Here is a 15549-nt window from a genome sequence, read left to right as displayed (position 1 = left end):
ACAATTGCTTCCCTAACTTGCTATCAAACAGCAAATCTGGTTCATCAATAGCCAAGTAGTTATCAGAGTGATGTGCTTAACTCTAGAAACAGTACTTCTTCCCTGAAAAGGAGGTTTTAATATCAAATATACAAATTAAAATAAACAAAGAAATTTCCTCCTCCCTTTACTAATTCAAAAGATTTATGCAAAAAAATTACCAGAACTCTAACAATGAAAAGCCTAGTAGAATTCTCACCTTTCACCACAAATACAGTAGAAGCTGAGTCGTGGGTTTAAAAATGGAAACCTAACCATAGCCTCATTGGAAGAAGAAAACAAATAAATGATCTGTTTTGGGTTCAATACAACCATCTAAGAAAAGCAGAACAGGGAATTAGGCAAGTATAATATGAATAGCTAATGGGCACAGATTTCTAATAAAAAGGAAAGAAAAGAAGTAGAATAGATTAAAACAATTAAATGCCATATTTAAACAAATCCAATATGGAAGGCAAGTCTAGACTATGATTTAAGAATTAAGACTTGTATAATTCACCAGGACTTTAGAGATAATTATCATCAAAGGATCAATCTCAAACAAAACAGGTATTTTAGCCCACAAACAAGCCTTAGTCCACCGTGAAAATTGTAGAAAATGGAAGAAATTCTCTGAATAGTGCTATTAGCTTCCTTTTTAACTATGGAACTTTCTAGACACAGAATACTAACTTTACTAACATACCTAATGTTTGCATAACATTAGGTATATGTGTGTTGAATCATACCTTCTTGGGCTTCGAGACCTCTCCCTTTTTTCTCTGCTGCTTTCTTTTTCTTCCTTATCCCTCTTATCCTTGTCTTCATCTTGCTTTTTCATAGAAGCCAACTTTTCTTGTTCAATCTGCAATGATCAAGTTTTCAAAGTAAACACAGCTGAATATTTGAGATCAACAAACAAACTGAAGACTTTACACCCCTGATAAATACCAATGCTATAAATCACTTCATTGGCCTCTGCTTTTCAACAAGACTATTCTTAAGTTTACTTAAAAAAAAATCATTTTCGGTGCACCTGGGTGGCTCAGTTGGTAAAGCCACTGCCTTCGGCTCAGGCCGTGATCCTGGGGTCCCAGAATCAAGTCCCACATCAGGTTCCCAGCTCCACAGGGAGTCTGTTTTCTCCCTCTGACCTTCTCCCCTCTCATGCTCTCTCTCTCACTCTTAAACAAATGAAATCTTTAAAAAAATTTTTTTTTCACTTTCATCTTACTCTTTGGTGATTTAATATACACTGCTCATGTGAAGAACCTGTTCTTACCTTTTACACTGTTATTAAAGTTCAAATTTTCTTCTGAGCTAGAAGTATGCACATATTAAGAAAAAATTTATCAGGCGCCTATGTGGCTCAGTCAGTTAAGCGTCCACCTTCAGCTCTCATCATGATCCCAGGCTCCTGGGAAGGAGTCCCGCATAGGGCTACTTGCTAACTGGGGAGTCTGCTTCTCCCTCTGTCTGTCATTCCCTCTTCCTGCCACTCTCCACTGTGCGCCCAGAGGTGCATTACTCGCTCTCTTTCTGACAAAATGTTTAAAAAAAAAATGTATTTGCCCAATTACTGGGCTCTGGAAAAATGACATTTTATTGAAAGCTTTTACTTATTCCAGGGAGAGAAAGCAGGCTCATACACATGGAGAAGAAAGAGCAGAGGGAGATGGTGAGGGAGAGAAGCAGATACTCTGCTGCACACGGAACCCCACTGGGCTGGATCCCATGACCATGAGCTCATGACCTGAGCCAAAACCAAGAGCTGGGATGCTCAACCAACTGAGCCTCCCAGGAACCCTGGAAAATGACATTTTCAACTCAATGTCTGGGTTGGGGTTCGGTGGAAGGAGTGGAGAATCAAAGTGTATGTTTGAATATATTACAGCAAAGCAGAACAACATGCTGATCCTAGCTCTAAGCCATATAAAATTTAAAAGTGTCTCTCTCTCAACATTACAGAAAAGTAAAAAGGCTATTACTTGTCTCTGTTTTATTTCTTCTTTCTTCAGTTCTAGAAAAGCAGAAGGGATTCCAGCGATGTTTTCTTGTGCACTTAAGAGGAGGGGCCACAGTTCTCCCATAAATTCTCTAGCATTTTTTCCATTCAAAAACCCAGTCAGGTTGATTTGCATCATTTTGGAGTCTGGATTCTGCAAAAAGACATGACAGGAAGAGAAACAGGTTACTTCAAAACAAGCCAACCAACCAACCTAAAACTCATTAAATTAGTATTTTTTAAGTCTACCATAGGGGCTTAAATACATATATATTCTTTACTATTTAAAAAAAATAGTTCTCCCTAACAGCTTTTCAGCAATATAATCTCTAGTACAATTACCAAATTCTCTCTCTCACTCTACCAAAAGCATCAGAGCAGCCTGTTAATCCTCTGTGGATTTCCTAAGTATTTTTAGACTATGTGGCTGTTAGTGGGTCTTATGTTTACTAACTTTAAAAACCATCATGAACATCCACAAAGTGCTGTATTTACTATCAAGGAAAACGTTTGCTTGCCTGGGAAATTTCCCCCAATGAGAAACTGAAAAAGTACATAAACTGTTCACTTCTCTAACACTATGAAACAGCTTTCTATAAAATATCTACCATCCAGTTATGAAAACTAACAAGGTTATGCATGCACTCTGTAACTTTTGAAGACTAAGCTGAAAGCCTGAATTCTACATAAGGAAAATCTATTTTAACAATGCCTGAAATTCTCAACTGTCCACAAAGGGCTAAGAGGTCAAGTTTTCTCAAAAATAACTGGGTTTTTAAATGCTAAATCTGTTGTTCAAGCAACAAGGTCCATATAACAAGCACAGCTCAATAGCACAAAGCAAGTACAGATTCCAGGTGTCTTCAGTTTCTTCTTGGAACCTTGGGGGTTTGGAATCGCCAAGTCCCCTGTAGAGAAAGATGTTCCCTTGGCTTGCTTCCGACTCCCTACTGCAACTCAACCACCTTGAGTTTAATGTTATATCATTTATCTAAATTGCAAAAGACGAACAAGCAATAATGAGTACACAACCACAAAAAAAGAAAAGATTGTTTAAAAAAGTTCTAAACTTTAATCTCATGCTCACTACAAGGGGAATACTACCAGATACTTAGGTTTTAAAAAAGCACTAAAATACAAATCAGTAAAGCATTTCTCCAATAAAATCTATCTTGAATATTTTAAAAACGGTTTCCCACGTTCCTGGTTTTCTAAGTAAAATGTATACATTTTATAGGAAGTGCTTTCTTAAAATTAATCTTTAAAAATACTCAAATGTAATTACCAAATTATTTTAAAAATAGAAATACCTTATCAGTTGAAATGCCAACTGTTCTGTCAAAACACAAGGGCGAACTCTTTGGGAAAAGGATTAATGTAGAGGTAAATTCACATTGGTATATTTGCCAAAAGGTCATATGGTACATCTTACTATCCTTTGGGTTGATGTGGCAAAATAACAAACTATCTCATAATAAAACTGTTTCTAAACATTAATTCTATCATCATATTATCTCATGAATGAAGAAGAAAGGAATAACTATATTAACTGTCTCTAATAATGCTTCCAATTTATTTCAGTCTGAAGTTTAAGCATAATGTAAACAAAAAATCTGCCTAAAATGTTAATTGATGACCAGCTGACATGCAGCTACAACTAAAGACTTCAGTTACTTGATTATTTTAAAAACAATATCCAATCAAATCAGAATTGCCCCTCATGCTTCACATAAACGTCCATCTCATAATAGTATTTTTAAAGAGCAGTGTATAGATTTACCCAATTGCTCTTTCCTGTGTTTTTTTTTGTTGTTGTTGTTGATGTTCGGCCACTTTACACAACTCACCTCCAAACACACACTGCATCATCAAGGGAGTTGGGTCAGAGCGACATTGGGACACTCACTCTGCTGTGACCTAATAAGGTGATGGTGCTATACTTCAGACGCAAGGAATAACTTCCATTTTGGTTCAGGCCTTTTAAATCATAAATCACATTATCATTAGAAAATTGCTGTCAAAGTAACTTAACATGTAACAGCAAAATTACAAACAATAAGTTTGATTTTTCACCTGTGTAGCTTTCAAAACTATGTACCTTCACTAAACTTCCAGGCTTAATAGTTGTTTACAAAGTGAATTCTTTTCACAACAAACATTGTAAAATAACCCTCCTATATTTGTACTCCATAGAAAAATCGTTTCCATAGATTCACAAAATTATGTCACATATTCAGAAGAGCCATTTGTATATTATTACCTTCACTTCCAGCTGGTTGAATATAAACTCAATCACAACATCATCTTCAAACCCAAGGATTTCCGTTACTCGTTTTGTTATCCAAGGCTTTATAACCTCCAAATTTACTTTGCTCATGTCCACCTGATAAAACATGCAAGAAATTCTTGAGTACAAGGTTCATAATTCTAAAAGAAAGCTCACTTAAGAATTCTGTCCAACCAAATTCCTTTTCAACTTATGAAATTTTTTGATGTAGCATGGTACAAAATGGCTCATTCTTGTGTGGTTATGCTAATCTGTATGCACTGTTGCTAAAAAGTGGAAAATGTTTAATTAAAACAGTCCCAAAATGTCTGAATCAACTGTGCCATAAAAGGTGCAAAAACAATTTTATCCAGAATACCTTTTTTTCTAGGCATTCTGCAAATTTCAGCTGCTTCAGTAGCTTCTTCTGTTTATTGCTGAACCGATTATCCTGCTCTGCACTTGTTCCCTGCAGAAAAAGAAACACATTTTAATTAAGAGTTCAAAGTTAAATGCTTACTTTTTAGCAGCTAATGATGGCTATGACCTTTACAGAAGAAAAGAGTGATCAAGTAAATAAAAACACCACAGCTAACAAACAGAGTAGAATGTATACTCTTTTCCCAACGAAGCTGACATTTAAAAAACTTGACTGTATTTTAAAATACAAGTTCACTGTAACAAATCAACCTGTTTATAACAAATCAAGCTGTTTATAACATAAAGTTAGCACCTCCCCCACAAAAAAGTTTGATGTGTATCTTTTTAAACCTTTTTCTAAGTTAAAAGACTTCTAAGGTTTTTTGTATAAATAAGAACGCTGAAATATTTACTAAATATGTACTTCCAAACAAGACCATTAAATTTCATCCTCTTGTGACAACCAAGCATGCTCACAGAATTACTGTGGCAACACGTATAAACAGGGTGAAAGGGAAAAAAGAAAATCACCCTAGGACTGTTTTCACAACTTTAAGAACTTGGAATGCATGAAAAATACAGGTTTACCTTAATTAACTCACTCAATTTCAGCAATAACTTTGGAAAAACAAGGGCTTACAAATACTATTTGAGACCATTAAGTGATCGCTAATTAGTCTGCATTTATTTGGCCATTCCAACTGGACCAAACAAAAATAAATGGCTACATGATGTGAAATCTACTGACTGCACTAAACTGGCCAATGTCCCTTGGAAAATGATCAAGAACCTGGATTAGAACCCCAATTCTGCCACTACTTCAGCCATATAATTCAAAAGAAGTTCCTTAACCTCTTTGAGAACATTTCCTTACTTGCCAAAATCTACTTTGCAAGGGTTGCGTATCTCAAAAATAACGTATGTAAAGTAACTCGCATATGGCAGAAATTCAACAAGTGAAAGCTATCATTTCTATCTGGACTGAAAAATTCAGTTTACTATCTGGCTGGCTGTACTAACAAGGTAACTCCCCAAATTCTTTTAACTTGGGAGTTTAAATCCAGTAAACTCCTCTACGCAATTATAGGTAGCATATAAAAACACGCACCCTTTGCTTCCAAGTTTTTACTAACACCAAAAGCAAATGTTATTATAAAATTTTATTGACCACCTTTTTTTCTATGGACTCCTTTCCATCAGAAATAACCGCCAACAAAAATTTAAAAATAGGCCTTTGTGTCAAAATACTACATTTGGATCATGGGACTATTGAGTACTCACTACAAAATATTTTGATGGAAACTAGAAAACGAATTCATCAACAGAATGAAAATCTGATAAACTCTCAATTGAAACTATCATTACAGAAATAACTACAGTATCATTTGCAAAGGATAGGAACAAACATTGCTTATTTTAAGTAGGTGCTTAGAATAATCTGGCCACTTTTGGTGAAAAATAAGTTGGCACAATTAAATTCAATTAAAGAATTTCAATATTAGCTTTAGAATGGCAAGAATTATGTTCTTTAAAAAGTCTTGGTCTTCCCCGTCTTCCAACTTTCCCTTGAAAAACACGCAAACTGAGAATTATATGCTCCAGGGAGTGTAAAGAGCCAACCAACGTTACATAAAGTATAAATTTCTACCAAAACCACTGGTCTCTCTATGCGGTCCGTCTGCATCAAAAGCATTTGCAAACTCTAGTCCTTAGTGTCACTTCCCACCCACCTAAATCTCTACGAGGTAATCATTTCCTACAGGAGCGGAATATGGCACGAACAGGTTCCAGCAGTCCCAGCCTGAGAAACTCTGGGCCCTGAGCACCAGCTTCGACGCCTGCAGGTGCTGGGCGCGCAGCCCGGGGAGAACCTAGGTAAGAGGCCCCTTTCCTCCAGTGGACTTCAAAAGAGTAAAACAAGCGGGGGGCGGGGGAGACACCGGTTTGCGGTAAGGAGTTGATCCCCCCCCTTGTCCCGGCCCCTATACACGTGCACACTTTGTGTTGCACCCGTTGCCCTTAGAGAGTCTCAGATTCAAACATTCCAACTACCTATTATCCGAGTTCCCCTCCCTAAAGGAATATTAAATTGGGCGGGAGTTCCCGCGAACTCTGACCCCGCGCCTTCGCAAAGACTTAGGACCAGGAGGGAGAACGGGGGAGGGGGGAGAATCGGCGCTGCTCTCTCAAGAAAAGCCGCTGAACGCCGTTTCCTGTCCTCCCTCACACGCTCTCCTGGGCGGTACCCCCAAAACCGTACTCTCCAGGATCCTCCCGCCGCCAGTCACCTCAGGGCTTCCCTTCGGCCTCCCCTCAGGGACTTCCTCCTCGCGGCCCAACTAGGCCCCAGGACCCGGCGGCGCGCGCAGCTCGGCCTGCAGGCCCCACCAGGCAGGCGGGCGGCGGGGTACCGCTCCGGCCCATTCCCGCCGCCATTTTCCGGCGACCGTCGCTGCCGCGTAGGGGGGACGATCCCGGAGGAGGAGACTGCGCAGGGGCGCACCGGTCTCCGCCGCAGGGCAGGGGGGAGCGTCCGCTGGCACGGAATATCATCAGAATATTCGAAGCCTCCCCTCGCTGACCACACCGTCCCGAGTTTAGGCCCCCTGCTGGGCCTCACCGATGAGCCCCTCACCTCACCCCAGATCCCCGCGCTTCTACTTACGCGGAAGAATCCCGCGTCCATCTTGCTGCCTCGCTCGGAGATCGCTCCCTATCCCAAGATACACCGCGCCGCCGCGACGGAGGGCGGGACCGACAGGGAAAGCCGAGCGCCGGGACGCAACGCGCGCCGCTCCACCCGCCCCTTCAGCCGACACGAGGCCGCGCCTGCTCAGTGAGGTGAGCACCCGCCACGCGTGCGCACGCGCGCCCAAGGGGGCGGGCTCCTGCGGTCTCCGAGGCTCCCAAGTAGCCAGTCCGTGAGGAGAGTCTCGCGATCGCAGCCAATGAAAACAAGAGAGAGTGGCGTCGGGTCGCCCCGCCCTGCGAATCCTTTTGTGGCGCTGGATCAGCCTTGTTCGCGCAGCGTGACTTGACCCATCCTTCGACCCGTAGTGGAGGAGGCCTCCCGCCCTGGGAGTTCCATGGAGCGATTGAAGAGAAAGGCTGTTACCTCAGAGTGACGCGGGCGAGGCGGCTCGCGCGCGGAAGAGAGCCTGCCGGCCTCTCGTGTCCTCGTAAAAGTTGTGGTTGTGTTGCTTTTACGAGTTATTAAGCTCGACTCTAAAGCGGTCGAGCTGTATAGTATGAATGAAGTCTGCCCTGTGGCCGTTTCCTGGGCAGGCCCGCATCTTCCCAGTGCTCATTCGTTGGGGGAGGAAGCTGAAAATGCCTGGGAGAGGAGTTTCGGCTTCGGCCGCGGGGCAGGAAGCGGGCGAGAGAATGGTGGCCCTGAGCCTGGGCGTGGGCCTGGTGGGCCGCCCTGCCCTCTCGGCGCCCTGCTCTGGCCCAGAGGGCCTCCAAATCGCATGCATGGCGCCACATTGCTGCCCAGCGCCCGAAGGCTGGTGTCCCTCTGGCCATATTTCATAAAGTTACACCCCCCCCCACACACACACGCAGGCACTCCCGCTCGCTCCTCCCTTTCCTTCAGGCACCCCACTCCATCCTGTGTATTTGTTCATCCCCTCGGCTCTAAGCTCTAAGTACCAGTTCGATGCCGACAGCTTCATAGACCTCTAGCTCAGACTTCTCTCCCCACCTTTAAACTCGTACAGGCAGCGTCCGGCTGGATTGACATCACAAATTTAACCAGTCCAGGGACTGAACTGATTCCTACCCTTCTCTCCCTCCCTCCCCGCACACCCCAGAATACCCATCTGCTCCTCCCAGTCTGCTGCCTAAGTTGATGGCTACTTCTTTTCCTTTGTTTAAGACACAAGCCTTGATGTCATTCTCATCTTTTCTTTCCCTTCCATCCCACTTCCAGACTACCCGGAAACCCACACAGCCCTCATCTTTTGCCTCAATTTCTGCACCGGCTTCCTAACTGGTCTCCCTGCTTCCGCCCTTGCCACTCAGTATCTGTTCTAAACGCAGCCGACTGACCCTATTAGAAAACCTTAGACATGTCACTCCTAAGCTCAAAACCCAAATCCCTCTTTTTTCCCCACAACAAAGGCTAAAATTCTACCTGATGCTCCTCTGCTGCTTCTTTCATTTCCTCCTTAGCACCCTAACACTCCTCACTGCTTGGACTTCCTAAGGTTGCTCTTGCCTGAAGACCTTTGCCCTGGTTGTACCTTCTGCCTAGAATGCTCTACCCCCAGATACATACCTGGCAAATTTCAAGGTTTTGCTTAAGTATCACCAAGTCGATGGGGTCTACTCTGCCTGTTCCACTGGAAATGCTTATACACCCTCTCTGTACTCCTGATGCCTCTTAATCTACTTTTTTTTTTTCATACCATTTACCACCCTATAATACCTATTTTTACTATTTGTTTTTTTTTTTTTTTTAAGATTTTATTTATTTGACAGAGAGAGATCCCAAGTAGGCAGAGAGGCAGGCGGGGCAGGGGGAGTAAGCTCCCTGCTGAGCAGAGAGCCCCATGGGGGGCTAAATCCCAGGACCCTGACATCATGACCCTAGCCAAAGGCAGAGGCTTAACCCACTGAGCCACCCAGGCACCCATTTAATGTTTGTTTCTTATATGTACCCCACACTACAATGTAAACTCCTTCAAGTCAGGGGATTTGTCTTTTTTTGCTCACTGATGTGTCTCTAGCAGAACGGTGTCTGGCACATAGTAGAGGCTCAATGAAATTTGTTGAATGAACAGCTTTGTCAGGGGGTCAAAGATGGGGAAGTGACTGGCTTCCACAGAACATGCGAGTTGACCAGATGGAACTATGAAATCACAGTGCCCCACATCTCACTGATGTTTCTCACTGGTTCTGATCAGTCATTGTGTTTTTTATCTTTTCTTTGCTGTCTCTACCCTTTTGCTGCCAATCCCATAAATGTTGGCTTTCCTTGAAGTTCTGTCATTGACCCCTTTTACTTTTCACTCAAAAAAGATGACCTATCTGTCCTTTCTTGGTTTCAATGACCAGTTCATCTCCCAAACCTATTTATCGCAGACACAGCTCTGCCCCAGAACTTTATGTGCAACTTCTTATTACAATCACTTGGGATGTCCTGTAGACACCTCACACTCAACATGTCCCAAACTGAATTTATCTTCTTTCACTTGCCTCAACCCTCTATGTTTCCCATTCTCAATAAACGAGCCTACCTTTCTCCCTGTCATCATTCTTCTGTCTTCTTCATACTCTACAACCACCAGATCTTGCCTTTCATTTCTGTTGCCTGCCTTCTAGTTCCATTGTCTCTTTAATTTAATTTGGATTGCCATCTGGATCATTGCAGCAACAACCTATTAACCATTTCCCCTTCCTTCAGGGTTGATGTCTCAACCCTATATCGAGAGTTATTTTCTTTTTTAAAAAAAGGTTTTATTTATTTGAGAGAGTGAGAGCATGAGCACGAGCAGCAGGAGGGGCAGAGGGAAAGAGATAGCAGACTCCCCACGGAGGGTAGAGCCACACTCGCACTCAGGGCTCCATTCCAGGACCCTGAGATCATGCCCTGAGCCAAACTCAAATGCTTAACTAGGCGCCCCTCAAGAGTTATTTTCTAAGATAATAATCTTGATCCTTTTGATCCCCAACTTAAAACCTTTCTGTGGCTCCCCATTGTCCTCTAGATAAAGCCTAAGCTAGTTACTGTGGTTTAAAAATCCCTTATGATTTGTTTACTGCTCCCTCTTTCAGACTCTTCACAAGGACCAATCCTCTCCGTGCACACATCCTCCACTTCTAAGCCACAGCCACACTGAAGTACAGATGTGGTCTAGTTAAGAACAGGTTAGGTTTCAAAGTCAGTTTCTTGTCTGTATGTTGGTAAACCTAAAGTTACGGAGAGGTGACTCAAATATCACTTCCTGAAACAAGCCCTTTTCTGACCAGTCTTCTGCAAACAGCTGGACACTCTCCCCACTCACTCTATCTTACCTTGCTTTATTTTTTCTACACAGCACTCGATCGTAGTTGACATTGTTATCTAGTTTGCTTACATGCTTATTGTTTTTGCTCCCATTAAAAATAACAATGAAACTTCATGAATTTCTTATTCATCATTAAAGCCTTAGTGTCTAGAACAGTATCTGGCACATTCTTGGAGCTCAATAAATATTTGTTGAATGAGTGTATGAGTAAAAGGATCAGTCACCAAAGGCATTTCTACTAATGAGTGAGTCTGTTCTTTGAAATAGTATAACCATTTATTCTATCCGGAAGTATCCACATTGAAAAATCTGCTGAGCAGATAAGCCTTCTCCCTATACGTGCAGGGGAGGATCCTTGGCAGTGAAGGTATTTGCTTCTCCTGCTCATTTTGACAGTGTGTAGATCAAAATGGGTCTTAAAGCCAAGGATCCATCCCCAGTGAGCCACTGGTGGCTCTTTGCTAGGTCTGGTCTTTAAGTCCTCAAGTAAGTCCTGAGGCTCAAAAAGCTAACGGGCAGCCAACCTTGTTGTTCATCCTTCAGGCACAGATTCCAAGATCTCTCCATGTCATCAACTGCTTTTCCTCATTGCTTGTTGATTACTGTTGATGGTGGACGTGTTCCACCTGCTGCCACTATCCTCTGTCCTTTAGAGTCACGGTGTCTTAACACAACTATCCCTTAGGCAAGTGCACTTTTTGTAATTCTCTCACCCCTTACAACTTTTGTTCTCATCCCCACATCCATCTCTGTCTTTTCCTTCTTTCCTTCAGCTCTGCTTTTGTGTTTCCTAGATAAAACAGAATAACAATCTTCGTAAAATATCTCAAAAACCCAGCACAAATTTACTGAGCAAGCTACGGACTAAAATAATCCCGTAACTGAAATGAAAATGCCTGATGGACAAAAGCTGCTGCATTTTGCTCTGGAAGGTGTCTTTGAGCACATCGGTGAGCGTGTTTGTAATCTGTTGCTGAATAACCCCCCAAATTTCGCAACTTGAAACAATAAACATGAGTCATCACCCACTCTTTCTGTGCCTCAGCAATCTGGAATAGCTTCTTTGGATAGTCCCAAGGTCTTTCAAAAGAATGTATTCAAGATATTGGCCTAGATTATAGTCACCTGGGCCTGGAAGGACCTTCCAAGAAGGTCCACTCACATGGCTGTTGGCATAAGGCCTCAGGTTCTTGCCACATTGGCCCCTCCGTAGGCTGCTTGGGTACCTTCATGGCATGGCAGGTGGCTTCCCCCAGAGTGAATGATCCAAAAGAGAGCAAGACAGAAGCCATGGTTTCTTTTAAGACCTAACTTAAGAAGTCAGTCATACACCATAGTCTCCACACTATCCTATTAGTTACACAGGTTACCTGTATTCAGTGTTGGAGGGGACTGCACGAGGGTGTGAATACTACTAGGTGAGAACCTTTGGGGGTCACCTTGGAGGCTGGTTACCAGTATAAGTATTTGTAAGTTGAAAATATAAGGGCACCTGGCTGGCTCAGTCAGAAGAGCATGTGACTCGTGATCTCTGGCCCGTATTTGGGTGCAGAGATTCCTTAAAATAAATAAATAAAATTAACAAGAAAACAAAAGATGTAAGTGTAAGAGTTTGTATGCTTTCAGATTTAGAAAAGACCGTGTTTTTTCTCTCTCCTCAGAACCTTTCCACATATTCTGTCCACTTGATCTCGAACCTCTGTTCCCTTCCTTCCAGCCTTTGCTTTCTCTTCCCCATCTTGTCTCTCTTCTTTTAATCCTTTTAACTAACCCGCTCTGATTCTCCTCAAGGGTTTAGTTTACGTGTTGTTACCTCTTCCAGGAAGCATTTCTGGTTAGTGGAACTTAAAACTTACCATCCGAGAATCTTTTAGGGGACTGCTGAGCCCCCCAAACCCCTAGGCCCAGATCTTTGCAAACAGGCTCCTTGTATTCTACTTATTAGCATATTTCCACTATATTCTAATTATGTACGTGCTCATCTCCTCTCCTGTGCCCCTTCCCCCACCCCAACACACACAACTTTTTGAAGGCGGAACTGTGTCTCCTTTCTTTATCATCAGCACCCAAACCAGAGTTTGGCAAATGATAAGTTCCAAGTATATGTGCAACACACACACACTTTGGCCAAGGGCACAGCAGCTGAGTGTTAAGAAACAATATTCTGCCAAAGCTGAAGATTTCCATCATAGAATAAACTTTTGGATACAAGAATAAACTTTTATCATGCTTTCTCTCTCTTTCTCTCTCTCTCTTTTACTCTCTCCCTCTCAAATAAATAAATAAAATCTTTAAAGAAATTTAATAAGGGAGGCTATGGCTCAGTGGGTTAAGCCTCTGCCTTCGGCTCAGGTCATGATCTCAGGGTCCTGGGATCAAGCCCTGCATTGGGCTCTCTGCTCGGTGGGGAGCTGCTTCCCCCTCTCTCTCTACCCACCTCTCTGCCTACTTGTGATCTCTCTCTCTCTCTCTGTCAAATAAATAAACAAAATCTTTAAAAAATTTAATAGTCAAATTTTTAGTAAATTAAGTCTGGTATTATAGTACAGGGATACCAGCTTCTTGGCACTGCTGTGTTCCCGCATTCACCATACCACACATTTTTATTTTACGGTTGCTAATATTTGCAATACACTTTTATTTACTTCTTTTCCACTCTATAAGAATCAGATTCACTATGAGGTCAACAATAGGAAGGCCAGAAATCTCTTGGCAATAGAGGAAAATAAAAGCTTAGTTGAATTGATCACTAAAGAAAGAGCTGTCAAACTCAAAGATTTCTAGCTGTTTTTGCATATACAAATATCAAATATGTAAGACAGGGGAGCCGCAATCTGGGATTTCCAGACGCTCCCCTTTCCAGTCTTATAGCAAGATTCACTAGATGGCGATCAATCCTTTCAGAAAAAAGTAAACAATGACAAAGACACTGTACAGTGGTTTGGTTGTTTTTTTTACTGAGCCCTGACTCTGTGCTCACTATGGGGGTTCCTAGAGAGAGTAAGGGATACAGGGATGTTTAAGACAGTCCTCAGGGAGCTTATAATATGGTCAGAAAGATAATAGCCACAGGCAAATATAACAACAGAAAAATGTACCTGCCTGTTTTGCTCTTCATCCTATAGAAAGGTCCCCCGCAGATGTTACATTCAGGCATTGTGTTAGCTTATTTTTAGAAGAGCTGGAAGAACAACGGAGATACCCATCAGAGGGGGAACGAGGAACCATAATTGGCAGAATTCTCTTTTTATATTCCTATCTACATTCCCTTGTACTTAAGTCACAGTATCTTTTTATGTAGGACCTCATAATACTAGCATTTACCATATCAGAAAATATATTATGCCAACCTTTATATTAGTGCTTTAAACACGTTAGATAATTCAGTCTTCACAAAAATACCTAGTGTTATAGGAACTTTTTCTCTGTTGGTGCCCACAGTTCTTGGTAATGCCACTGGAAGAAAGAATGAAGAGGTAGACCAAACAGCCTGGTGGGCAGCAAAGCAAGGTTTCATGAACATTAGCAAAGTAATGGTACAAAGCTGTGGGGGGTAGGAGGGGTACCTGGGAGATTTGGCACTGAAGTTTGTAAGTGTAGGGGTTTTTATGGGCTTGTTGACAGGATGTTTTAATTTAATTAGTCCTCCCTGCCATCCAATCAGGTTTTTGTCCCCTATCTACCTTATGGGAAAAAGTGGAGGGCGCCTTCCAGGGTGGCATAAAATCCTTTTAAGGGTGCTTTCTTTCTTTCTTTCTTTCTTTTTTAAGATTTTATTTATTTATTTGACACAGAGACACAGTGAGAGAGGGAACACAAGCAGGGGCAATAGGAGAGGGAGAAGCAGGCTTCTGCTGAGCAGAGAGCCGGATGCAGGGCTCAAGCCCAGGATGCTTGAGCCGAAGGCGCTTAACAACTGAGCCACCCAGGCGCCCCAAGGGTGGTTTCCTCTTAGGGTGGGGGCCTCTTGTCCCTGCCTGCCTGCCTTCCAGCTATCCTTCAGCACTAGTAGGTTCTTTGAGACTGAATTGGGTCCCCACAGGTTGAAGTCCTAACTAACTCCAGTACATTATAATGTGAGTGTATTTGGAGAGGGAGGCTTTAGAAAGGTAAAGTTAAAGCGTAGTCATTAGGTGGCCCTAAATCCAGTATGACTGTGTCTTCAGAAGAGGACGTGAGGACCCACATGTGAGCACACACACACTCACACACACACACAGAAGGCCACGTCAAGATGTAGGGAGAAGATGGCCATGTGCAAGTCAAGGAGAGAAGCTTCGGAGTAAAGCCACCCTGCTCACACCTTGGTCTTGTACTTCTAGCCTCCCAAATGGTGGGGAAATAAATTTCTGAATCACCCAGTCAGTGGCAGTCTGTTACAGCAATTCTTGAAAATTCATACATCATTGTTATCCCAATTTTTTAAATGAGCAAAATGAGGCCCAGGAAAGAGAAGTTAGTTTCCTAAAATTATACAGCCAGCTACAACAGAACTCCCTTTCAGGCTTTGGTCTATCTGCTGAGGGTTAAGACCACAACATTATAAATGGCTTGACATTTATGTAGGTGTTAAGCAAACAGCCAGAGGAGGGAAAATGTAGACAGATCTTATCCTATTGGTGAAAGAGCAAATAAGACTTACATATTCTGGGGCGCCTGGATGGCTCAGTGCGTTAAAGCCTCTGCCTTTGGCTCCGGTCATGATCTCAGGCTCCTGGGATTGAGCCCCACATCAGGATCTCTGCTAGCAGGGAGCCTGCTTCCCTTCCTCTCCCTCTGTCTGCCTCTGCCTCCCTGCCTACTTGTGATCTCTCTCTCTCTGTCAAATA

The 15549-nt window shown here is 42.6% G+C and overlaps 1 protein-coding gene across 14 annotated transcripts in view; it reads right to left on the bottom strand.

Annotated features, from left to right (window-relative positions):
• The window catches only part of SRRM1 (serine and arginine repetitive matrix 1), a 31462-nt gene extending 24005 nt beyond the window's left edge, over window positions 1-7457 (bottom strand). For 13 of the 14 annotated variants that reach the window (XM_044237445.1, XM_044237449.1, XM_044237446.1 and 10 more), the window contains exons 1-5: window positions 7375-7457; window positions 4669-4758; window positions 4284-4406; window positions 2007-2177; window positions 768-883 (exon numbers count right to left, since the gene is read on the bottom strand). In XM_044237445.1, the coding sequence (XP_044093380.1) occupies window positions 768-883; window positions 2007-2177; window positions 4284-4406; window positions 4669-4758; window positions 7375-7395 (521 nt within the window). In that variant the 5' untranslated portion in view covers window positions 7396-7457. Of the gene's footprint in view, window positions 1-767; window positions 884-2006; window positions 2178-4283; window positions 4407-4668; window positions 4759-6997; window positions 7017-7374 lie in introns of those variants that run through there. The other variant, XM_044237457.1, reaches the window with a different exon arrangement.
• Between the last annotated feature and the right edge of the window lie 8092 nt (window positions 7458-15549).

The sequence above is a fragment of the Neovison vison genome, chromosome 2 (genome assembly GCF_020171115.1).
Source record: "Neovison vison isolate M4711 chromosome 2, ASM_NN_V1, whole genome shotgun sequence".
Lineage (NCBI taxonomy): Eukaryota > Metazoa > Chordata > Mammalia > Carnivora > Mustelidae > Neogale > Neogale vison.
This window is presented reverse-complemented; position numbering and strand designations above follow the sequence as displayed.